The sequence below is a fragment of the Tachypleus tridentatus genome, chromosome 13 (genome assembly GCF_004210375.1).
Source record: "Tachypleus tridentatus isolate NWPU-2018 chromosome 13, ASM421037v1, whole genome shotgun sequence".
Lineage (NCBI taxonomy): Eukaryota > Metazoa > Arthropoda > Merostomata > Xiphosura > Limulidae > Tachypleus > Tachypleus tridentatus.
The window spans coordinates 111,426,626-111,451,835 of record NC_134837.1 but is presented as its reverse complement, the minus strand read 5'-3'; the positions used below and the strand labels follow the sequence as shown (position 1 = coordinate 111,451,835).

Below are 25,210 nucleotides of genomic sequence, written 5' to 3'. Positions count from 1 at the left end.
TCAGATTTTCAATTTACTTGCTGATTTTAGTTTTATCTGCGAATATCACATAATGATTATACTGTTTTGTGTGTCGTACCTCAACAACATAATAATTTATATTATCGCATTTTGAGCATTTATTGGAATGAGTCGGATATGACGAGTGACACCTTCATGGTCATTAAGTGCTTCAAGTTCTACAGGGCTACGCCTATTGGAATATAGCTGGACTAGTGCAGAATCTTTTGTCAATCCACTCCTTGCAAAGTATACTTTGGAAAAATACGGATTGAGGTGAGATCAAGAACAGTCAAGTAGGTATTCCTGTTGTGTCAGAGATGTGTGTATTTATTAAATTTTGCGAAAAGCTAATTCAGAGATACTTGTATTATCCCTAATTTAGAAATGACAGATTAGAGGGAGGTAATTATTTAGCATCACCTATCGCCAACTCTTAGTCTACTCTTTACCAATGAAAACTGAGATTGACCGTCATTTATAGCGCCCTCACATCCAAAAGGGCGAGCATGTTCGATTACGGGATTCGAACTCCTGATTTGCAGATAATGACTCAAGCACTGTAACCACCAGGCCTAAAGTGGTAGTATAGGGCTTAAATGATCAGTTAATTCATTAGACTTGCTGACAAACAGTATCTTTTTTATCAGCGCCTCGTCAATGAGCTTCATGTCACACATACTGGTTGATAGTTAGGTATCTCCTGTTTATTCCAGAAATTAATGGTTTTGAAGAAGCTGAGATTATGGTTCCAAATAACAGTACATAAGTATTTTTGGAGCTGTTGACCTTCAAAATTACTTTGTATGTTTGAAAGTTTAAAAAAAAATCTAGTTATGATTCCTTTTTTTTCAATTATTGGAGGTGTTTTATAAAAGTGACAGTCATTTCCAGTTTTAGGTTAACACTGGGAGCGTAAACAGCTGTTGACTGGTTGCCTTCCTTCTTGTCAGTAGTTCTAAAGTAGGAATACATAGTTCTGAAGCTTTAGGTTCTTGCCCATCTGGTCTAATTCATGTTTTGCATTAACTGCTGTTCGGCTTGAAAGTACAAAATACCTCTTCACAAGTTTACAAGTAGTTTTAATTTCTAGGTTCAGAGAATTAATTTGTCAGAGCAAAAAGAGTACTGAAAAGTTGATAACAGATGTTGTTGTATAGTGGCTTTACCCCTATTACATCAGGTAAAAATTAGGGACGATTATGCCCATGTACTTATTTGTATTCCTTTTCAAGTTTTTCTTCCAGAGACCACATCCAAACGAACAAATACCTGTTTTATAGTCTTTGTGGCTTATCCATCACTGGAGCTTGAATATAGGAATTTAATGAAATCTTTATTTGTAAAGGAAGTCGAAGAAAAAGTACAAAACGTATCAGAGTAGATATAAATTATTGCATATTATCATTGGATTCAATTTATCAGTTTTGATGAGATAAATTATCAGTTATAAAAATAGTCAAAATGTTTGTAAATGAAAAAAAAATTCTTACTTTATTATACACCCATTTCAATACTGTTATTAATTAGTTAAAAGAGAAAATACGATTAAATACAAATAATATTTATTTAGGAAACAAACAATAAAAATGGTTGTTGTATCATTACTCTGGTATATTTTAAGATAAACCTCATTCACTGAAAAATGCAATATTGTTAAGAATCTTTAAGAAATGAACAAAATGTTTTTTCGATTATTATCATTATTAGTTGAAGTTCAGTATAATTTGTACTGTCGTTAATTTATTCTGTTATTATTGTGGATAATTACTGCTGGTTTCAACCTCTAATTCAAGAACGATTCCAAAATAAGTTCTGAAAGGTTTATATATAATAAACTTCCCTTTTTTGATGAATATGTTCATTCTGCTAGAAATTATAAAAACTGTCATATCTAGGTTATCATACTGTCATTTTAGTTTGATCAGTTTTGTTTACATATATATCACCAAAATGCTATTAATATTAAGATTCAATAAAAAAACTACACGGAATTTTCTCGGCTAAAAGTATTATCAATTTTTTTCTATAATTTGAAAATCAATTCTTTTCTGGGCTCAGATCTTGAAATCCAAATCATATGATTTACACAGTCATTTCAAAATGTAACTATCAACAGACAGCCAATGGCTCTTATACTCTATTTGTTACTTGAAAAACCGAACCCAGCAGTTATGTTACTTTCTGTTGGCTAGTTATCACTCGTTGTCGTTTAAGTAGTGGTTCTAAGAGCCACAATAAAGCAACAATGATGCTCAGAACTCCGAGAATGAGGAAAACATTATCATAAGATCCAGTTTCGTCCCGAAAATATCCTGTTTAAACAAAAATATAAAATATAATAGTGAGTGATATAATAGGTAGGCAAAAACAATGATTTATAAGCACAAATTCTTGTTTGCCTATGTATTATTAAAGTACGTAGTTACTTGCTTGAGTAAAGGAATGTTTTAAATTTATACGATAAGGCACAAACTGTTGTACAACAATCGTTACACCAGAGTTTTATAAGATAGCATTTTATTTTTAATTTGAAAATAATATTATAGTTGCAGCAATAAATAAATAATTAGCAAACCCTAGTGCCTAACGGTTACAACACATTTACGAACTTACCTATCAAAAGTGGCTTGCCCATGGATGTTACTCCAACTACAAACATCAGTAGACCTTGAGCTATGGCTTGATTTTCTAGTCCTAAATATTCGGGAACAACCACGATAACTAACACTCGTGCCAAGCCTGTAAGCATACCAAAGCTTAAGCACAGGAGGTGCATCGCCAGTTTATTGTTAGCTACAGAAAATAAAGCAAACAAAATTCCCTGTAAAAGAATGCTGGGTACTATGGAATTCTTCTTCTTGATGGAGAACCGATCAGAAATCCACGATAATAATACAGATCCAAATATATCAGTGGCTGAAAATTCTATAATTAGATGACTTGCTGATTCCTCAGAGTCTCCTCTATCCACCGCAAAATCCACAATTATCATAAGAAACGTGTGTATTGTATTGAAAAACACAGAATGGGTTATGGCGATAAGAAGAAACATTGAGCTTGAACAAAGAGAAAATAAAATTTTCAGAGCCGCTAAAAAATTGTTTGCGCATTTTTTCTCTTTAACCTTTAGCTGTTTTTTTACTCCATTGTCCTTTAATGAGTCTTCCCTTTTAAGAACATTTTCATTACTAGCCTCACACAATCCCTCTTTAGGTAGCACGTCGATGATATCTATGATCAAAATATCATCCTTCCTTACTGGTGATTGTATGGATAACTCATTTGGTGCCATATTTTCAATTTTTTCTTCTTTAATAGAGCTTTTTCCTTCGTTTATTGACGTCAGAGTCAGTGAAGTAGTTTGGTGTGATAACGTTTTTGAAGGAATTAAAGAGCCCGGCTGGAGGCCGATTGCAAAAAAGACAGCATGTAAAACGACACCCCCGATTATCAGTAGAGTCCCTCGAAGTGAATAAGTGTAGAGAAGATGTTCGAAAAGTGGTGGGAAAATAAAAGAACTTATTGTGGCTCCAGAAAAGGTAAGTCCAATAGCAAGAGCTCGATATTTGTGAAAATTCCGGCTTATGATGACTGGAAGCATTGGAAAAACAAATCCTATGGCAGTGCCTATAGATTGATAGTAACAGCTTCTTTATCGTACCCATACATATTTATATTATATTTAATATGAATTATTTTCCTAAAATTTTATGATAAAAATAACATACTTTTTAAAGTAGTATCTGTTTCTACATTATTTTGAAATTTTTTCAATTTATTGTATGAGCCCAGTTGTACTTTACGAATATTTGTTTCTTATATACGGGTTTTTACAAATATATATTATTTCAAAGAAAGACAAACTCTCGATAATTTGTGTTATTTCTACATTTACTACAGCTATTAGATATATGAGTTAGATCTTTTCTCCGTACATTGCGGCTGAGCTATAATTGGAACTTCAATGACCGTGCTTGTGTGGATGTAGAATGCCTGAACACTCATACGTATCTTTACCAGTTCATGCTAGAATTTTAAAAATTAAAATACAATTTACATGTGAAAGTCGCAGTGAATGTGTTGAATTAGAATTGAGGAGGTGTATCAGATATTTTGATCCTACGGTGGGACAGTGGAAATAACTCATTTAAATTAAGAAAGGAAAAACAACATCACTGTAGAATTGAAATTAATTTGATAAATAAAGATTTTTCCTAAAACGTCTCTAAGAGTTCATTCAACATGTATTTTATTTAAAGTTGATCAACTGTGCACTCTGAATGTTAGCTTCATTTTCTCACAATTATAACTCAGTAAATCTTTGGTCAAATATAGTTAAAACCACATAGGCTATGAAAATATTTAAAAAATGATAAAAGGTTTAACAATCGCATTGTTTTATATATTTTTATTTAAAGAAGAAGGACGTGTCAAGCTACGCTGTTCATCAGGTCGTTCACTTGGTTTTTGTAAACTGTATGATCTGACGAAGAACGCCACCTCGACGCGCCATCTGTTAAATGATAATATATAAAGTATTGATAATTGTTCAAACTTTTATTTAATTTCTTATAAAAAAATCTAACATAATCATTGAAAGCAGCAGAAGAACATTTTTATATGTAATATCTGTCGTGTATTTACACAAGAAATAATATATTTCGTTTTTGAAAAGCGTACTTTAAGTTTACTATAGAACCAAAAGTACTACATCGCCGTGACAGAAACTGTAATAATGACAATAGCGTGCGTTGGCCAAATTATTATTTTCTGTACTACCAATACAAATTTAGTGATAATAACAACAAAGCAATCTATCAACATTATCACCTATCAGATTGTTGATACATAATTGACAATATATGAGTAACAACAGGATTCTCGATCAACAATATTTCTTACCAGAATACCAATACAAAGTTAGTAAAAATTAAAACAAATTCATCAATCAGCATATACCTTAGAAACCGATTCCACATATTAACAGGTAATGAAAACAACTGTGTGACACTCAGTGACATATTAACAAGTAATGACAACAACCGTGAGACACTCAGTGACAAATACTTCCTGCTATAAGAAGAAGTTAACTGCAGATATTATTTTCTGTTGTTGTTGGGTTGGTTTCTATTTTGTTTTTATTGTAATTTTAGGGCTTTTTGTTTTCCAATATTTTGGAAGGTTTGAGTGTTCAAGTTGTAAAAAATATTTTATATCAAATTATTTAAACAGCATTTTAGTCACATTAACAGTAAGTGCATAAAATGCAGCCAACAATATTGCTAGATCTTTTACACTGACTTGATAGCAATAATGAAAATAGTGTCAATGAAACATTCAGTCAGCAGTGTTATCTACATGATTAATGACAGAAATGTAAGAACAATAACAGTGTCAGTAGTGTAGTCTGGCAACACTATTGTCCGCAAGACAATTTCTACATAATTGATAATAGTAACAGTAACCATTGCGTATTTAAGGAATAGGATTATTAGTCGTTGGGCTACTGGCACATAATTATCACTGATAACAGTAATAGTAAGACACTTTTCTATAACTATTATCAAACTATTGACATACAGTTTGTAGTAATACAAGCAAATGTAGGAAACTTAGCTAACAAGATTATCTCGGAGACTGTTCATCAGAGTTGACAATGATAACAGTAACAATATGATAGTATGATATTATGAACTATAGAGCTGATAATAATTATAGCAGAATAATAGCAGGATACAGTCAATAATATTATACATGATACTAATGGCACGTAGTTGATGATAAACGCATTAAGCTTAGTATTATTCTTTATATGTATATTTTATTTTTTAATACGATGAACTACAAATACTTCAATATAAAGTGAAAATATATGTAAAAGAATTTCACACCTTGTAAAACACCCAAGAAAACTATCAGATGCACCATGTTTTGGGCTAAGAAACACAAACTGAATGACAGGGCTAATACCACCATTCCAGTGAACACAATACAACGGGCAGACACGTAGTGAATTAAGAGTCCAGCGAATATCCCTGTAAAAAAAATTAAGACGTGTGTGAATGTTATATTCTAGTTTGTTTTGGAATTTCGCACAAAGTTACTCGAGGGCTATCTGTGCTAGCCGTCCCTAATTTAGCAGTGTAAGACTAGAGGGAAGGCAGTTAGTCATCACCACCCACCGCCAACTCTTGGGCTACTCTTTTACCAACGAATAGTGGGATTAACCGTCACATTATACACCCCCACGGCTGGGAGGGCGAGCATGTTTAGCACGACGTGGGCGCGAACCCGCGACCCTCGGATTACGAGTCGCACGCCTTACGCGCTAGGCCATGCCGGGCCGTTATATTCTATATTTATTGCACTCTTATGGTACAAGTTTGAGCTGTGTATTTCCAAAATTGTACCTTGAAGGCTGCTTTAAGAATATTTATCTGAAATGTTGAATAAATTTAAAAATAACAGCGACAACTGATAAAGATCGAAGAACAACAATATTGGTCTTATTGTAATGAGTTACAATGTTATAACTGTGAGTATCACAGGTTAAAATATTTAAATCTATCCTAAAATGTTAAAGTTCCTAAGACTTAGTGTCTGATGACTTGAATAAATTTCCTAGTTCGTTTCTGCTGAGTTTACTCTTCTAATGTCTACTTGTAATTTATCTTTGTCAGATGTCTACATTGTTTACAGAAGCGAAAACATATTGAGAAAAATTTCCATTTTCGTGAAAGAATAAATATTGATTTATGGTAATATTTCAGTTATTAGTTGTCCACCAGTGGCTCAATAATATATTTGTGGCCTTACAAAACTAACAATGGTGATTCGATACTTGTAATGGGCAGAGCATAGATAGCCCATTGCGTAGCTTTGTACTTAACATCAAACAAATATTTATTATTTACTATTTTTCCCTTCATTTGATTCGTTGAAAAGATAAAGCACGTTGTATGAAAAAAGAAGTACATTTATTAAATCATTTTCTGTAATGAAGAACCTGATGATGTAATCAACTGGAGCATTGTTTTAAGAAGTGGGCATTCTACATAAAACAAAAAATTTCTAACAAATTAGATAAATTTTTTTTCACTTACACAAACTGTTGCTCAAGGTATTTGATCCATAAATAAACAACCCGGCGGGTGGTTAGAGCGCTTAACTCGTACTGTTTGTTTGTTAAGAATTTCGCGCAAAGCTACAAGCAGGCCATTTGTCTAATTCATCCTATCTGAAAGGCCTTGCCACATACACAAATTACTTCAAATCATATGAATCAGGTAACAAATAGCTCTAGGCCAGTGGCATATATAAAATCTTAAAGCCTGAAGTGGAAGAAATAGGTACTGTGTGAAGAGAGATTGGTCGATCAGTTAAGAAAAAAACAGGTTGGAGTACCATTGATGGATACACTGTTCGTTTGTTTTTGAATTTTGCGCAAAGCTACTTGAGGGCTATCTGCTCTCGCCGTTTCTAATTTAGTAGCGTAAGGATAGAGGGAAGGCAGCTAGTCATCACCACCCAATTGTATATGTTGTGCCTGACAACAAACAAACAAAATCATTTTGGTCTAATGGGTTGTATAGATGGTTGAATACGCAAGGAAATCTAGTTCAAAACGAGTTGTATATGGTGCAGGTGGTTGATTATATTTGACTGCTGCCGTTTTTAACACAAGACTACACAAATACCTATGTATCCTCACTCCACATCAAGGAATTGAATCCAGGTTATTGGAATTATAACTTCCAAAAATTTACAATTTATTTGCCAGGAGACTTTTTATTTTTCAATTCAATTCTACATTATACAGATTGTTGACTTGGATTGTAACTTTAGATTTTAAATGTTTTATAGCAATGAACATAAATTATTTCTACAGACTGAAAATATGGAGAGCTACATATACTAGAATCTACTAATGGCATTCCATATCACTAGAATATAATGTTTTATATATGTATATGTATCTACACCTTTTGAATTTTTATTTTTATCATTATATAGCTACACATATGGCAACTTATTAAATATCATTCTCATGCTAGTGGCACAGCAATATGTCTATAGACTAAGAATTCTAGTAACTGGGTTTTGATACTCGTGGTGGGCAGAACACAGATAGCCCATTGTGTAGCTTTGTGCTTAATTATAAGCAAACAAATTTTCCTGTTTAAAAATGTTGTTGTTGAAACACTATTAATGTATTAATGAAATATTAGGTTTAGATATACTATGGGTATGGGTGATGGTACTTGTTTTACCATATTTGACAGGCTATGCTTGTATGTTATAAGATCATGGATACTATACCCTAAAAATGAATCTCAGATCTCAAACAGTTAAAAGGAACAACTAGAGCTATCTGTACACAGAATAGACAGATACTAGCTGGATGAATGGGAGAAGCTTATTTGGAAATACTCCATCTTTGCCAAATGAAATAAGAAGTTTAACATTTGAGGGAAATCATCTATGAATTCACAGCTTCAATTATTTGACCAAATTTGTTAATGAAAAGTGAGAAATTGTGATGAAAACCCAGAGATGAAAACAAATAAAAATGATTGAAGTGAGCAGCAGGTGAACATATAATTCCAGCAAAAGGTAAGTTGCAAGTTATCTTTACTGTAGGAATTTCATGATGTATGTGTAACTACTATTACTTACTCATGATAAGTTCGTTTGTTTTGAATTTCGAGCAAAGATACACGAAAGCTATCTGTGTTAGCCGTTACTAATTTAGTAGTGTAAGATGTCTTGAGCCTGATTTGGCATAGAGACAAAGTCTTCAAGCTGATTTAGTAGACAGAGTGCGTATGTTTCTTAGCACAGCCACATCAGGCAATCTGCTGAGTCTACCGAGGGGAATTGACTCCCTGATTTTAGTGTTGTAAATCCGCCATAATTTTTTGAAAAACTTAATATGTATATGAACAATTAGTGGTATAAAACGGAAATTTTCCTGTTTTCTTCTTTTTTCCCTACTGAAAATGGTGAAAATTTTCTACTGGCACATGTTGAGTTTTTAATGGCTTATTTTACTTTTAACTTTATACGTGAAATTATTTACAAACGTCAAGGTTTAGAAAGCCATAGAACTCTCAATTTCCGGTTAATTGTAAATAAATACGGTAGCAATTTCATCACTGTATCAGTCGTACAAACTAGTGTTGTTCACTTGAAAATAAATGCAAAATCAGCGGTATTTAACAGATATGGTTTAGTCTCATGGAAACGCTACAACTATGTTTATACAGAATAGCTCCAATAAATGAAACGATGTGTTCAGGTTGAGTAGTTTACTGGTACAACTTAATTTATTTGGATGATTTATCTAGTAGTGTTTTAGTAACCCTGTATTATGAAGACTAAACCTCAACGTTAGTAATGTGGTTTTGTAACAGAAACATCTAACAACATATTTTCTTACTTACCCACCACGTTCATGATGGATGCACATAGACTGAGAGGCCAGGAAGCTTGCGCTCTTGTTGTATGGAACGTTATAATTATCTCGAGGTATAATATCCCATACGATCTGAATACCCCGAATAAGAAAAACGCGATCATGGAACAAGAAACAGCAACAATCCAGACTCGATATTCATCAGATGCGAGAACTGGCATGCTCTTTTCCTCAGGAAGGATATCCGTCATATTGTTTAAAGCACGTAGGTGTCTTCGCTTACTGAGAAGTGGGAGTAAAGTGAAAAGTGGTATAGCTACACATGTGACATATCAAGACGAATGAATACCGACTTGCCCTTTTACATATGTAAAGCTGAAAATGCTAATTATTTAAATTGATAAATATATTTGATATATATATAGTATAACTGTCACTCATTACGTAAAGCTTTCTATAAAAAAACATGTAGAAAAGCCATCTATAAAATATTCCGCATCACGTGACCATGTATATAAGATCAAAATGACATTGTTTATCCACTCTTTTTTTTATCATTCTCATATGTAATTTTGACGTCACCTCCAGAGTTCAATATGGCATAAAAGTAATTTAATAACTTGCGTGTAAAGTCAGTGTTCTAATTTATCTTTCATAAATTGGAGTTTAATTAAAGCCTGAAATACTTAGTGGTTTAAAATTCGAATATTACCAATCATGAAAGTCGATGAACAATGTGATATTGGCTTTTTACGAAAAAAATGATATTAAAGTTTCCTGACGTATTTATAACGCCTGTGTGTTTGATAAAATATCAGATTTTTGGTGTTGTCTTAGCAACACCTGTAATAACTGATAATTTTATAAAGTGTGTTAGATTTACTGTTGCATTAGCATTGACAGCGAAATAAAACACAATGATTAATTAGAGTTCGATGTTATTTAAAGATTGTATTGTAGTGTACACTTGTACTGTAATGGTTACAGCAAGCCAAGGAAGGAATGGGCTTTATGTACATGTATGCTATACAAACAATTTCTCCATTATTTACATAGTGATAAACTGTAGGCTTTTGAAGATGTTTAAATAAAAATTTCCGGGAATCTGTGAATGGACATTTCTAATTGTTAACTGATTTTACTAGAAAAAAAAAGATAGTTTGGCTATAGTATCTAGTTCCAAATGTTTAACTACCCTCGTCTAAGTGATTAGTGGGATTCGACGGTATGTCGTACAATGCATGCACAGTTCCAAAGAGACCCAAAGTGCGAAACGGAGTTTATGCAGTAGCGAGACGCGAACCATTGATCCTTGAAATTCAAAGTATATTATCTGCTTAACCACTTCCAGCCCCTTTAATAAGTTTAACGAAAATATTATTGTTCTGAGCGAAGTGTAATAATTCAGTTTACAGTTTAATTAGTGTGTGTGTGTGTGTGTGTGTTTTAAAGGAAAACCTCATCGGGCTATCTGCTGAGTCTACCGAGGGGAATCGAACCCCTGATTTTAGCGTTGTAAATCCGTAGGATTACGGCTGTACCAGAGAAAGACAAGTTCATTTTACGAAATTTTGACATGTGTGCAACACTCTCCCTGATAATATGAAAAGGATTGTAGTGTATTATTTTAAGGAAACCGGTTTATCCAACCGATCGTAATTAACGTTTCAAGGATGTTTTTCCAGAACACTTTGAATACTAGTTCCTTACAAAGTAGTTCCTTCTAAAAGCACATATAATCATACTACAAGAGAAAAAAACCAAAAACATATACCCCTTCAATTCTAGGTTCTAGATCTTTATTGATAGTTTATCAATAATATAACATAGCCAAGCTGCGAAACCTCTATTCTGTTTTTGTGTTATTAGAGAAGATAAAAAATTGCTTGGTAATTACGTATGAATGGGTCAAATTACATTCACCTCAACCGGATCTCAGCATTTAGTGTTCTATTTAATTTTTTTTTTATAATTATCACATGCTGATTAGTGAACAACGTGTTTTTTTCCACTACGTAATTAATACAGCTGTCATTAGTTATACGTTTCTAGCAATTCAAAATAAAAAAGCTTATTTAATACCAGTGACCATGCTTTGCAACAGACATGAAAAACCAAGACCTATACTTCACCAGCAAATCAAAATAATATTATCTAGCAGGAAAAACAAACGCGCACGTATTAAAAAGCCAAAACAAAATAATTATAAAAAATACAAACATATTATAACTTCTTCTACAAACCAAAGAATAGTAATTTTACATTTTAATAAGTTCTGAAAGTGCAGAACAGAGAATGATATAAATTACGTAACAGATTTATAGTTTATTTTTTGTTAAAATAAAGCTACACAAGATACTATCTTCACTGTGCTCACCATGGGCATCAAAACCTGTTTTTTTATTTCATTATAAGCCTTGAATCTTAAAGCTGAGCCACTAAAAAGCAATTTGTCGTTTCATAAATATTCACTATTTCCAACAAACTCTATTTTTGATGAATTGTGATACGAAGTGAAAGAGTGGAGGAATAAGAAAGAAAATCTACTTCAAGTTATAATCTAACAAACAAGGATTACAGGTTTCTTCTGCAAATACTTTACTACCGTGATAAAAAGTTAAAGACTGATACGCATATACTACTACAAATTACAGAGGTAACAAACAAAATTAGTTATATTTCTAACATTATCAGAAATGTGAGTTTAGATTTCTAGTAACGTAAGACATATTTTAGAAATAAATAAATAAACATTTTATAAACGTCTTAGCCTGTTTCAACATATCACAACTTGTGAATACACTTCACAAGCAGGCATGAAAATGCCCATCACAAGTATCCAAGTCCGGTTTTTAGCGCTATAAGCCTTTCGCTTTATCGCTGAATCAAGTGGGGAGCATTGCAAAACGTGAGAAACAAAACTAATAGTAATTTAAAAAGGATGTTCATAAAAGTCGAATGTTTCACTCGAGTGGAACATTGACTCTCCATATCTCTAATCAGTGGATGTTTCAGTTGGGAGATTATTAGACAATAACTGAATGACACTGAATCCGTACGATTCTGAAACGTTAATTTGGAAAGGAATTTCTGAAGCTTGAAGCAGACCTATGCCCCGAAGCTAATAACTTTAGACATATTAATGTGAAAAGCACAATGTTGTTACGGGAAAGGGATTTTAACATCTTGTTTGAAATAACAACTCATAATACGATTTGAAAAAGATAAGCGTGCATATAGGGAGGTAACATACAGATAAATCAATACCACTATTGAAGTAACCAACTTTTGGGCCTCTGTATAAATGCCAAGGTCTTATCAAACATTATTATTTAATATCTATTTATTCTGACTCTCTAGACTGAAGCATCCTTCTGAGACTCAATGGTACTGTAAAGCAGTATTCAAAATACACGTTGATTCCTTTAACCTTGACAACAGCACTAATAACGCTATTGTTGAGAAACACGTTATTGGTTGGTGTTTTTAGGTGACAAAATGTTTATTCAGTGTTTTTTTTTCCTTTAGGATTAACATATATATTTAATTTCAATAGAAACAAAATGTGACGTTATAAAAGCATGATAAGCAACATGGTAGAGATACAAGGTCTAATAGTTACATTGTGTGGTTCAGCACATATAATGGGCTTCACAACACGTTTGTTACAGAAATGTCTCTTGACGTTTGTTGAAAATCGCTTGACAGGGACGTGCACCTGTCCTTGTGTTGTGAAGTACGTCTGCCCATAAACTTTGTTTTCTAGACTTTGAATTGTTTAAAGAAAACCTAGCGGGAATTTCCTGTTTCCCATTACATCTATATTAAGTAACAGAGAGTAAAAAGCTTATTCAATTATCACAAGACGCACTTTGCTTTCTAACACTAAAGCGAACAATACAACAAAGATGCTAACACATATTAAAACCTATGGTTGCGACAAAGCTTTTCAAATGTGTTCATACCCTCCACTGCATTATTATATAAAACAGCATTTTTTAGAAAACCCTTCGTACACATAAACGAAGATAATTAATATTAGCTATTGTTTACCCGAAATACATTTAATAAATATTAATGAATAATATTTAGATATGCTAAATAATATCAGACCTGTCACAGAAATATAAACAGTTGTGTCAAAGTTTCCACTATTACATAAACAACGTCACAAGAGCTAGCTCTACATTTCCAAATTTGAGTTGTCACAGAGGTGTAAACACAATTATGTTGTAGTTGTTACACTGTTACAAACAGTTATGCCAATGTTTTCACATTCATATACATTAACAGTCTGTGCATTTTTATATAAGAATTAACACAGAGATATAAAGAAGTTCATGAGAGTTGTTATTGTGTTATAAACAGTTGTGCCAAAACTGTCACCATCATATAAGCAGTTTCACAAAAGTTACTTCTGTACCAGAGTCATGACAGCGGCATAAATAGTTGTTTTGTAATTTTTTCATGTTAATACCAAAACCTTGTTAAAATGATCAAATGAGAGAAATTGAGAAGTTTTGTTTCCTGAAGAAATAAAAGGTCATTTTTTATTTTTTATAGTGGTTAAAAGTCTACACACGTAGTGAATCAAGCAGCAGTTAGCACGGTAAGTTTATCTTTGTTTAGAAATGATAACAATCTACGTGCGTAGTGAATGAGCTAATAATTAATAATATTTGTTTATCTTTCTTTAAATTGATTGAGAATCTATGTGACATTAGTATTCTGGGTTGAAAATGAAAATCCACACTAAAGACGATGGTGTACATGTCCGTAAATCACATACCAGGTTTCATTGTTCAGAGATTAAATATATTGTACACTTTGCAGTGGCGTCTCTATAAAACGTTTAATTCGAAATATAAATCCATGTTTTCCAACATTAAATGTATAGATCTTTTTAAACCATTTATTTTAATTGTGTTTACACAATACGTATGCAATACATAAAGACTGGTATTGGCTGGAGACGTTGCCATAATGTCTACAGGGAAATACTTAGTTTTGTTCACTTGTTATTTAATGGATAATTTCACTTTTAAGTTTAATTTAAGTTTTCGAGATATTTACAAGTTCTTTATTTGTTATTAAATGAATTATTAATATCAACTACAAATGGCTATTTTGTGCTCAGAGATGAAGTGTTGATGTTTTGATAGAGGCTTACGTGTTGTTAGTGTAGGTCAGAACTAAAGTATTGAAATTTAAGTTGAAACTTACATGTTGATAGTGTAAAATGAGAGTTGAAGTTTTGAAATTTTCAGGCTCACGCTCACATGTTGATAGTGTAGAATAAGAACTGAAACGTTGATCTCGAAAGGTTGAGGTTCACGTGTTGATAGTGTGAGATCGTAGATCACAGGCTATCCATTAAAAAAGGCAGGTTCAAGAGTTGATTATTTAAACTCATACAACGTTTATTTACTGATCATGTTTACAAATTCTTTGGGGCTAACATGTTAGCAGTTTCAAGCCAAGGCTTATTTGTTAATAATGTGCGAATACGGTTCACATGTTCAAAACTTAAGACCAGTTTCGTTTTGACCGTGCAATGTGGAACTGACACGAACCACAAGACTATTCAATGGCAACGTAATTAATCACATTAATTATTCGGTGGTTACCATAATCAAGAAATGAAATTGTGTTGCCTGGTAACATCTTTAATATAACTGGTACTACCGTGTTTACACCTGGAGTTAGTTTAGCCCAATTAGGGAAAGTGTGCAAGTTTATGATAGTAACACAGAGTGTATTGATTATCACCAAGTGAACTCCACGCATAATGATGTTAAGAAAAATGCCGGACTTAATCTGAAGTGGCAAAAATGTTACTAGTTGAATGTAAGGTGAAAATAACCAACAAAAATGAAAGAAGATAACGTTTTAAATATGTAAACCCAAGTAACATATTATCTGTACAGAAAAATAATGTACAAGTATGAACAAAATATTTCAAGTATTTAATGCGAATATTTCGGAAGTTACACATGAGATCCTTAGTAATTACAAATTTGTTTTCATCAGAATACTACAGAACAAATCCTTTTGGAGAACTTGCTACCGGCAACATGAAAGCGAAAGAACAAGCGATGGTGACGGGGATCATAAGAAAAAGCGGGTTTACTCGGATCTCAGAAGCCTAATATAAGAGAAAAGTTACATCAAGTGTGAGAAAATAAAATATCAAGAAATAAGAATCTTCATGAGGACATTCATGAACAAAATCAATCTAGGAATATTCATAACATGTTTGGTTTCAAAATGAACCTATCATAACGGTGCTTCTATTCAGAGATTTTCAATTCAAAATGTTTATTCGTTCCTTTTTTATGTCATATAATGATTATAATTATGCCAAACGTTTCATGACTTAGACAACCCTCAGATTCGTCGTCAGTTAAATAAAACGAGCACTATGAAGAGATTTTGATAGTAAAAGAGGAAAAAAATCAAATGAAAAACACACAATTTTAAGGAATGGTAGGTATGTCATATGCAAGTATGAACCTGTGATTTGGGTTGGAAAGAAAAACGAGAAACATAAAAGTGATGTTAATTGTTGATAGACAAGAGACCTCAGAACTGTGAAGAAAGAAAAGTTTGAATTATTTTTCTCATTTTTCTTTGCAAATGAGACTAAATACATTTCAAAATGTCAAAATATAATTTCGAAGATATTTCAGAATTTGTTATTGAGATAGAATTATTATTTTTACTGTTATTATTTTTAAAACATCTTATACAAGCGTGTAGTAAACAAGTTTGTTTGTTTGTTTGTTTTGGAATTTCGCGCAAAGCTACTCGAGGGCTGTCTGTGCTAGCCGTCTCTAATTTAGCAGTGTAAAACTAGAGGGAAGGCAGCTAGTCATCACCACCCACCGCCAACTATTGGGCTATTCTTTTACCAACGAATAGTGGAATTGACCGTCATATTATAACGCCCCAACGGTTGGGAGGGCGAGTATGTTTGGCGCGATGCGGGGGCGAACCCGCGACCCTCGGATTACGAGTCGCACGCCTTACGCGCTAGGCCATGGTACTAAACAAGAAAGGTTTCTCTTGGTAACAAGAAACACCCTTGAAATAAATATGTATCGCAGAACGGCTGGTATGAATATTAACACTTTTATTGATAAGCAGAGAACAACGTTTCGACCTTCGTAGGTGATCTTCAGAAAACAAAGAGAGTTTACAAGTAACCGTTGCCGGAAATATGTCTTAGGGACGAGAGTATAAACGAGTATAGGATTATAGAGGGCGTTGCAGGTAGATGTTAGGTTAATAAGAAGCATAGTGGTTTAATTTTGGTTTTAGTTGCTGGAAAGAAGGGGTTCTTTAATTTTGCGTTTGTTTATATGTGTTTTCCTACTTAGTATCTAGAAATTTTCTATGGTTACGTTGTGTTTATTTGAGTTGCAGTATTCTGAAACTTGTGATGGTGTTTTTTTGTGATTTTTGGTCTAGTTTCCTTTTTTCTGCTTGTTTCTCCAATATAGATACCGTGGCAGTTGTTGCATTGTATTATATAAATTATGTTGGTATTGTATTTGTCAGTGTAGTTTTTACCTAGTATGGACTTTAGTTTTGTACCTGGTTTTTGAGTAAATTTGTTGGTTACTGGAATGTTGTGTTTTAAGATTACAAATACTGGCTATTTTTTCGCTGATGTTGGGAACATTTGGTATGCAGCAGTATCAGGTTTTGTAGTTTGTTGTATCTTGGGATTTATTGTTGTTGGTCTAATTGTGTGCGTATAATTTTTTCTACGTTTTTTTCTGTTGATGTTGATGAAGTGTTGTTCTTTGTTCATGTCATCGTTAATGTTATCAGGTGAACACAGTTTTATGGCTGTGTTTATTTGGTTTCTTAATATGTTGAGATTTTGTTTTGTTTCATGTGCTGAGTCCCAAAAAGTGTATAATCTAGTACGGGTGATTTATCTGTGGATTCCTGGTTTGAATTGTGTATCAGTTCTTGTGATTTTAAGGTTAAGAAATGTTATTTCGTTAGTTTTTCAATCACGTTAACTCGATACACCGCTACATTAAGTTCACTTGTAAACAGTAAAAAAATTGTATCATCAACATACTTGTACCAGTATAGTGGTTGATGTAAAGCTGATTTGTCGCAGTCTTCAACTTTGTCTAAGACTTTTACAAATTGCTTCATCAAACCCATTTTTATGTGAAGTGAAGATATTAGGACTTTTTTGTGTTAACCAAATTTTCAGGTTTAATTTTATTTCGATCATGATATCAGGCTGACTCTGCATGGCCATTGATTATTTATCCAGTGGTGATTTTGTGCTCTGCTATCCAATTGACACACAAAAAAACATGAACACTTTTTATAACCCTACTGTTGATTCACCACATACAAAGGACTTTTAAGCCTCCACAAAGTAACCAGCCATGTTATTTACATTTGATCTTGTTGAGAAGAAGCTCGATATTTTCGTAAGCATCCTTCAAGTGAACCGAATAAGCAATAGGAACAAATGCATGTGTTACAATTGTGAAGAACACCTTTTAGAGTTCTTTTGGAGGAATCATTGAAGAATCACAACTCATAGACAGCAGTTTCTAGTGTCGGTATTAATTCAGCAATGTGGTTACAATGAATTAGTGAACCTTTCTGCAAAAAGTATACCATAAACTTTTTATCACGATTTACGTACCAGTAAAATGATATCCCTGGCAAAGTAAGTTCTTTGCTCGAGATCTGGATCTTAAAATCTCTGAAGAATCGTTTGAAAAAACCACTATCTTTTGTGAAAAGTAGTGGTTCAACAGATCTTTTAGGTTGAAAAAACATTATCTATCATCATATCTATTGATATCATATTCAAAATCAAATGAAGCTGTGTGAAAAGTCTCTCGGGGTGTAAATACAAACACATCAGGTCATTTAGAAAATTGAAGGTTCTGATATGAAATTTCGTTTTTATTTCGAGTGTTGTAGCCTTACACGTTACATGAGCAAAGTATAGTAGTCATCTCAATGGTTTCCAAGCTTACGCCGGACCAATGAAATATTAAAAGGCAAAGTCTATTTTCTTTTATCTAGTCCATTTTCTCATTTCTTCGATTTGTCTTCTTAGTAAGATTTTTTTTCAAAATACACATAATACGCTTTATTTGAAAACTGTTGTAGTTATGTGTCTTTCTTTTCCTGCAAAAAACAGAAAAGAATATGTTTAGGTAATTTATATAAAATCTTGGTGTTACAGCAAAAAATACATAATATTGAAATTAAAAGAGAATAATATAAAGTGCTCGCACAAAAAAGTAATTTCTAGAAATGACATGTCATGTGGCCTGTTTCTCGTCGTTCGACAACATAGAGATGACGAACCTTTTTGAGAATGTGTGCATAAATTTGGGATAATCTACTAAATAATGCTCTCGCGTATCCATGATAATTTTCGGCAGCAAATTATCATTTGTTATTATGCTGAACTATTTTAAATGAAACATCTCCAGGAGTTACATGTTATTAAGAACTATAGTAATTCACCATAAATAAAATTAATGAATTAGTGACCTAATAATAAACTTCTTTTCAGGTAAAAAAAAAAAGTCCTCTTGTTTATTTACGTTTATTATAATTTTACTATTAACATAAAACATTTTGTGAAATGATAAGTTTTGATTCATATTATGTTACATAAAAAGTTAATAAAACAAGTTTATGTCTTAATTGAAGTCTTAAATGTCACAAGCTTATGTTTATTTATGGCAATGCTGAATATACATATGAAAATTTTATTTACCAGTTGTCCTACAACAGGAAGTATGACTGTATGAGTGTTCATATTGCTGACCATCTCAGTTATAGATGTTCTCATTAGAGATAATATGATAATAATGACCTCTGGCGTCAAAACACTAAAATGTACCAGCTAATGACCAACCAAGTACGAAAACCCATATTGCTGATGAATAACTAACACATTGGAAATATGGCGTGAGAAGGATCCTTTGAATAATTTTTTTTGTGCATAAGTGAATAAATAAAAACCAGACTTAGTTTTAAAAACTATTACTTAACTTCGAAAACATATTTCAGAAATTTAATGTTTTTGGTAGTATCACTATGGAAACTTGAATATTGGTTTCTGTGACACACAATACCACAATCTTTTATTAAAATAAAACTTGTACCTAAGCATCCTTCGAGAAACCGAAACAGCCACCAAGGGACAGCAACATGCACCAAGAAATTTTGTTTTTGGCAACACGGCAATTTAGTTGTGTGGGGCAGCGACCTATATGGTGCGGGACAGAAGGAATACGAAACAGAAGTAAAAAGATATGCCAATCGCTGGCGTGGCATCCTTGATTTTTCTGTAAAATTGTCAATTATTTTTAACTTGATTTTTATAAAAGAAACAAGAAATGGGCCTGGCATGGCCAAGCGCGTAAGGCGTGCGACTCGTAATCCGAGGGACGCGGGTTAGGGCCCGCGTCGCGCTAAACATGCTCGCCCTCCCAGCCGTGGGGGTGTATAATGTGACGGTCAATCCCACTATTCGTTGGTAAAAGAGTAGCCCAAGAGTTGGCGGTGGGTGGTGATGACTAGCTGCCTTCCCTCTTGTCTTACACTGCTAAATTAGTGACGGCTAGCACAGATAGCCCTCGAGTAGCTTTGTGCGAAATTCCAACAAAACAAAAACAAAAAAAAAACAACAAGAAATGAGGTTTATAATAGGCCATTTCTTAAATAATGTCCATCTATTATCCAGAAACTTGTCATCCACATATTTTATCCACAATTCTGGTCTTTTAACCGATGTTTTTATTGCTCGAGTTTCAACATCAAACATGCAATTTCTTGTAACAGATATCATAAAGCTAATCCCAAAACAGAGTAAAGGATTGTCACTGAAGTGAAAGTTTGAAAACCTTTTCTATAGAGGGCACTGTAAAATACAAATTATATCCTGACACTTGTAAGAAATTAAAATTTCCGTGTTTCGTTTGACTGCCTCGAGATGGCTTATTTTCACAATGAAAAGTGAAGTTTTAATTGTATATTTGATTTTAATACAATACATTATTGTGAACGTTACACCAGTCTACTAATTATTATCTCAACTGACGTATCAAATTGGAAAAGTTGTAATGAATGTATTATTTACAGAAATATTAAGAAGTAAAAGCTAAAAATATCGCGGGTATTTTTGTTAAATAACGGTGTACTTGTCCGTAACCTACTCGCATAAATTTGATTTGTATTCTATTTTAAAACACCTCATAAAAGGAACAATAAATAAACTTTTTACAAGAGTTATGTTTCAATTAACACATGGCAACATTTAAATCGTTAATTAATACTTAGAAAACACAAGAAAAATTAGTAATACATTGCATTGATTTTGAAGTACCAGATAAAATTCCCTTGTAAGTTTGATAAATACGTATTTTTAAGTTTTGAAATTGTTTCTTGGAAACTCACAGAGTGATCGTAACCCTAAAACATGGCTACAAGTGTATCGTGTGTGTGTATTCTTATGGCAAAGCCAGATCGGGCTATCTGCTTAGCCCACGGAGAAGGATGAAACCCCTGATTTTAGTGTTGTAAATCAGTAGACATAACGCTGTACCAGCGGAGGCCACTAATGTATTGTTAGTTCGTTAGTAGTATTGCAAAATGATTAGTATTATAACTTGTTATCACGAAGGTGATGAACAAAACTAATAAAATGTTTTACCCAATGTAATGTAATTCCATCATAAGCATTTAGATTTGCATAAGGTGAAGTCAAAAGAGAGCTATCTCTTTTCAACAACGTTAGTCTGTCAGATTGAGAAATTTGTGGTTTTGTGAATTTTTTGTTTTTGCTCTACAGACTTTTTCATATCTTTTACTCTGTAGTTGGTTTGTTTACTACTTCACAGTGTGTATAAAGTGTTTATAAAGATTTGTCTACATGCTGTTTGCAGTATGTTGGACATTTTATTTTATACTGCATATATATATATATATCACATCTGGCCCATTGCTGCTACAAATATTTTGTTTTTTAAAGAGGTTTTGTCATACAAAACTGCAACATTGACAGATTAAACGATTGTTTTATTGTATATATGACACTAAAACAATAAATATTTGATATTTTACAATGTATAAATGAGTACTTTTGTAATATGTTCAAACTTCTTCTTGTTCAACCACATCTCTAAGATTTTAGTGTTCCCCGCATGACGAATAAAGAAATTCATTTCACTTCCTTTATATAGCATAGCTAGCTTATTTAAACCTAAAGCTGAAATGTTTAATGTATGGTAAAGCTTCGTTATTGTATCGGATAGGGAACACCATGTAACACAAATTTTGTTCCTGGATAGGATATGTTATTTCTTAATTGCTTATGTTGTAAAAGTGCAGAAAATGGCTATTAGTACCTTGAAACTTTGCTTTTATGACCTGGATAATGAAATTTAGAAATTAACCTATTTTCTTTGTAAAAACGGGCAAATTTGCACATTTTCATTTACATAAAGTCTGAATAAAACAACATATGAATCATGATTTACATGTATTTTACTGAAGTTATTCAAAAATGTTTAGAAGTGGGTAGTTTTTCGAGATTTGAGATTGTAATGTGAATCACTTTCACGTATCGGTCCCCAAATATAGTCTCAGCATTTGACTTAATTAGACCAAGATCTCTGATCTAGTCATTGAGGTCTCTTTGGTTGGGGTAGTATGGGTTTCTCTCACCAGCTGCACCTCTGAAATTATAATCTGGATCTTCAACGCTTACTTCCTCTTCTGATTTGCTGCTCTCTTCTGAGGATGGCTGCTTTCTCTCTGACGGAGTAGGTACCGGGACTTCAGGGCAGTGTGACACTGAGGTGATGGATGATGGAAGGTCCGAATACATGATAGCAGATGCATTCTTGCCAGCTCAAAGTTTGAAAGGGTCCACTGTGCAGAAGTAGCAATTGCTTGAGTGATCAGTGGGCTCACGCCAAATTCTTGGAATAGCAAACTTCATGGCTCTCTTTTCCCTTCTGTACCATCCTGCGAAAGAACAAAATAAAATTGTTATTGTGAAGAATAAATTTATTTCATCCACAACTAATGTGTAAGAGGTTCGTGCAAAATATTTTATATGTGATATTTGTTCTATACTATTGAAAATTAAAAAAATAAATTAAAAGATATTTAAATTTTAAAAGGTCTGAAATTTGTATAATATAAACTATTATTATTCAAGCATGCAAAATTGTCCGTCTTATGCCAATATATGCCATGAAGGCTTCACACATTTTAACAGATGCTGTAATGGAGTACTTTTTCGCTCTTGTCTTGATAAATTGGCCTCATACATAGCAGAATGCATCTGCGCATGCTTGCAGCTTCTTGAAGCCATCTCTCAGAAAATCAGATAGGGCTGTGTGTTCACTTAGGCAGCTAGAATTAAACTGAAGTGGTGAGCCCCTGAATATATATTACTATGGAAATTTCAAGAAAATTCTAATAGGTTTTTCAAAATTCTTGTTAGTTCTACAACATTCCAGAAAGTTCTTGAGAATTCTTGTATGTTCGAGAAAATTCTCTATCAGCTAATAAGCACTGAATCTACCAGGAAAGTTGAAATTTTCATTACACAGGTCACAAAAGCAAAGTTGGAAGAGAAAAAATAGGTCTTTCCCATTTTCTTTAGGCATAAGCAATTAGGAAATAACAACTTATGCCCAGGAACAAGTAAAAGTAAAACGTTTGTTACATAGTAGAATCCGAATGTCCATGATTCCATTGCTGCAAATTTGTTGTCTGACGTTTGGGGGTGTGCGTTGTAAATATGACAATCACATACCGTCATTCGATTAAAGTAGCCCAAGAGATGGCTTTGATGATGTTGATTTAATGTCATTTCAAAATTAGGAATAGGGAGTGCTACACTCACTCCCTCTGTGACGTTGTACAAATATTAGACACAAACATTTGTTAAACATAATTTTACATAACTTAATGAACAGAAGAAAATGTGAAACTTGTTACATAACAAACTAAATATGATGATAACATTAGTACAAGTTGAAGAAATTAGAATCCTGTGAACAATAATATCACATATATAATATATTTCTCTTTCATGGAGAGTACTTAGCGTTATCAACCTGAACAGCACATTATGCGATACAATGTTAAAGTATAATCGTCTCTAAGTTAAAACTATGTAATAGAAAATCAACCAGCAGCTTCCTACCTGGTTACTATCATTCAAGTAATTGGTTCGACTGTCACTTTTATAGCGCACTCAGCGTTAAAAGGCGAACGTTTTTCAGTAAGATATCACCTCCACTCCTGGTAGAGGAAGGTTTGTAAACATGCGATATTTCACAACACACAGCTTAAGTATGTTAAAAAAGGAGTGCTTTTGTTTTGAAGGGATTTTTCCATTCTGGTAATTATTGATTCATTAGTGATACCTCAATTAGATATAATAGGACGACCAGAATTGTTGGTTTTGTGTATTTTGGTAACATGTAAAAGCAACCTGGACATGGATATTTAAGTGTTGAATTTTCTATAAGCTACGTGGCATAGCTCTGATAACTTAAACAAATTGCGATATGAGAACCAAATTTATCTTTTTATTGTGGTTTGTGCCATTAAGTTCAGTACGCCTCTTTTATGTAGATGGACTGGAATGACAATGGCGCTACCTTTATCAACTGGTTTTAAAAGGATTTCATTTTCATGTTTAAGTAAAATTAGAGCAGTATGTTCACTACAGGAAAGATTTTTTTCCAAATTTTGATGGGAATTAACGGCTTGAATTATTCCATTTTAAACTGTAGTAATAAAACTCTCTAGTTGAAATTGCCTGTTAGCTGGAGGTAACGAGAAGGATATTCCATTGAACTATGAGTCAAAACTATTTCTTTAAGTGATTTGATTGTAAAAAAATAATCGAAGTGTTAATTTGTGTCCAAATTCTTATAAGTCCGAAATTACTTCAAAGGTTTCTATGTTTTAGTGGTAGAAGAAAATTTAGACCTTTACTGAGAAGTTTGTGTTGACTTACAGTTAATGTTTTAGAGGAGAGAATGACAACATTGAAGTGCTCTTGGGTTTTGGTCGATCAGGTGCAGAAATCACTAAGTTAGTGGAGTCAGAAGTAGAATATATATCTGGAGACAGTTCAATGTACATGTTTACATTGTTGGAGTTACATAACCAGCAGATCACTGATGGTATTAATAGTAGTTTATTTAAAGTTTGTATTTTACTGAAAACAGACATTATGGTTTGGATGGAAGAAATATTTGTCTTTATGTGGAAGATCATGATGTCTTTCTTATTGTCGTTTCTCACGTGATTTTCAAAAGATTTTGTGTTTTTGAATAAATTTACCAAGTTTATATTGTTCTGTAGGACATGTTGTGTGGGGTTTCTTCCTTTTCTTTTATTTTGATATTTTTAAGGTGGAGTGGGTTATTTGTGAGTGATAAGAAAGACGGGAGAACTGGACGAGAGCAGCATAAGTGAAGTGAGCCAGACCTTGGCCCATGTACGGAGTACGCTGGCGGCTGGCGAGTTGATTTAAAATTTTCTGTATCTGGATAAACTATGACTAAATAAACGGCTCTTTTCAGGATCAGGTAAGAATGTGGCTGGGACCTACAGGTCCGATGCCAGAGATTTTACTGTGGGGGAAACGGGAGTACCCCTAGAAAACCCACTTTCACGGCCTGGGCGCCGAAATATTTAACCAGACCGTGCCCGGAAGTAGGTGGATACAAACATAGGAATAAAAAGAAAAAGTAA

General features: G+C 33.1%; 1 protein-coding gene and 1 long non-coding RNA gene across 4 annotated transcripts; both read right to left on the bottom strand.

The window, feature by feature from the left end:
• Positions 1-1,317: 1,317 nt before the first annotated feature.
• On the bottom strand, positions 1,318-9,744 carry LOC143238090 (monocarboxylate transporter 13-like). Of its 3 annotated transcripts, none has more exons than XM_076478036.1 (4): positions 9,447-9,733; positions 5,895-6,038; positions 2,617-3,630; positions 1,318-2,315 (listed from the first exon to the last, which is right to left on the bottom strand). In XM_076478036.1, the coding sequence occupies exons 1-4, from the start codon at positions 9,667-9,669 to the stop codon at positions 2,173-2,175; spliced, it is 1,524 nt and encodes a 507-aa protein (XP_076334151.1). In that variant the 5' UTR covers positions 9,670-9,733; the 3' UTR covers positions 1,318-2,172. The 3 variants fall into 3 exon arrangements, with proteins under 3 accessions (XP_076334151.1, XP_076334153.1, XP_076334152.1); XM_076478038.1 differs by having other exon boundaries at positions 9,451-9,720; XM_076478037.1 differs by lacking the exon at positions 5,895-6,038 and having other exon boundaries at positions 9,447-9,744.
• Positions 9,745-18,171: 8,427 nt separating this feature from the next.
• Positions 18,172-22,333, bottom strand: LOC143237762 (uncharacterized). Its single transcript, XR_013020246.1, has 2 exons — positions 22,194-22,333; positions 18,172-18,595 (listed from the first exon to the last, which is right to left on the bottom strand). It is a non-coding gene; the product is annotated as an uncharacterized LOC143237762 (long non-coding RNA).
• Positions 22,334-25,210: the final 2,877 nt, after the last annotated feature.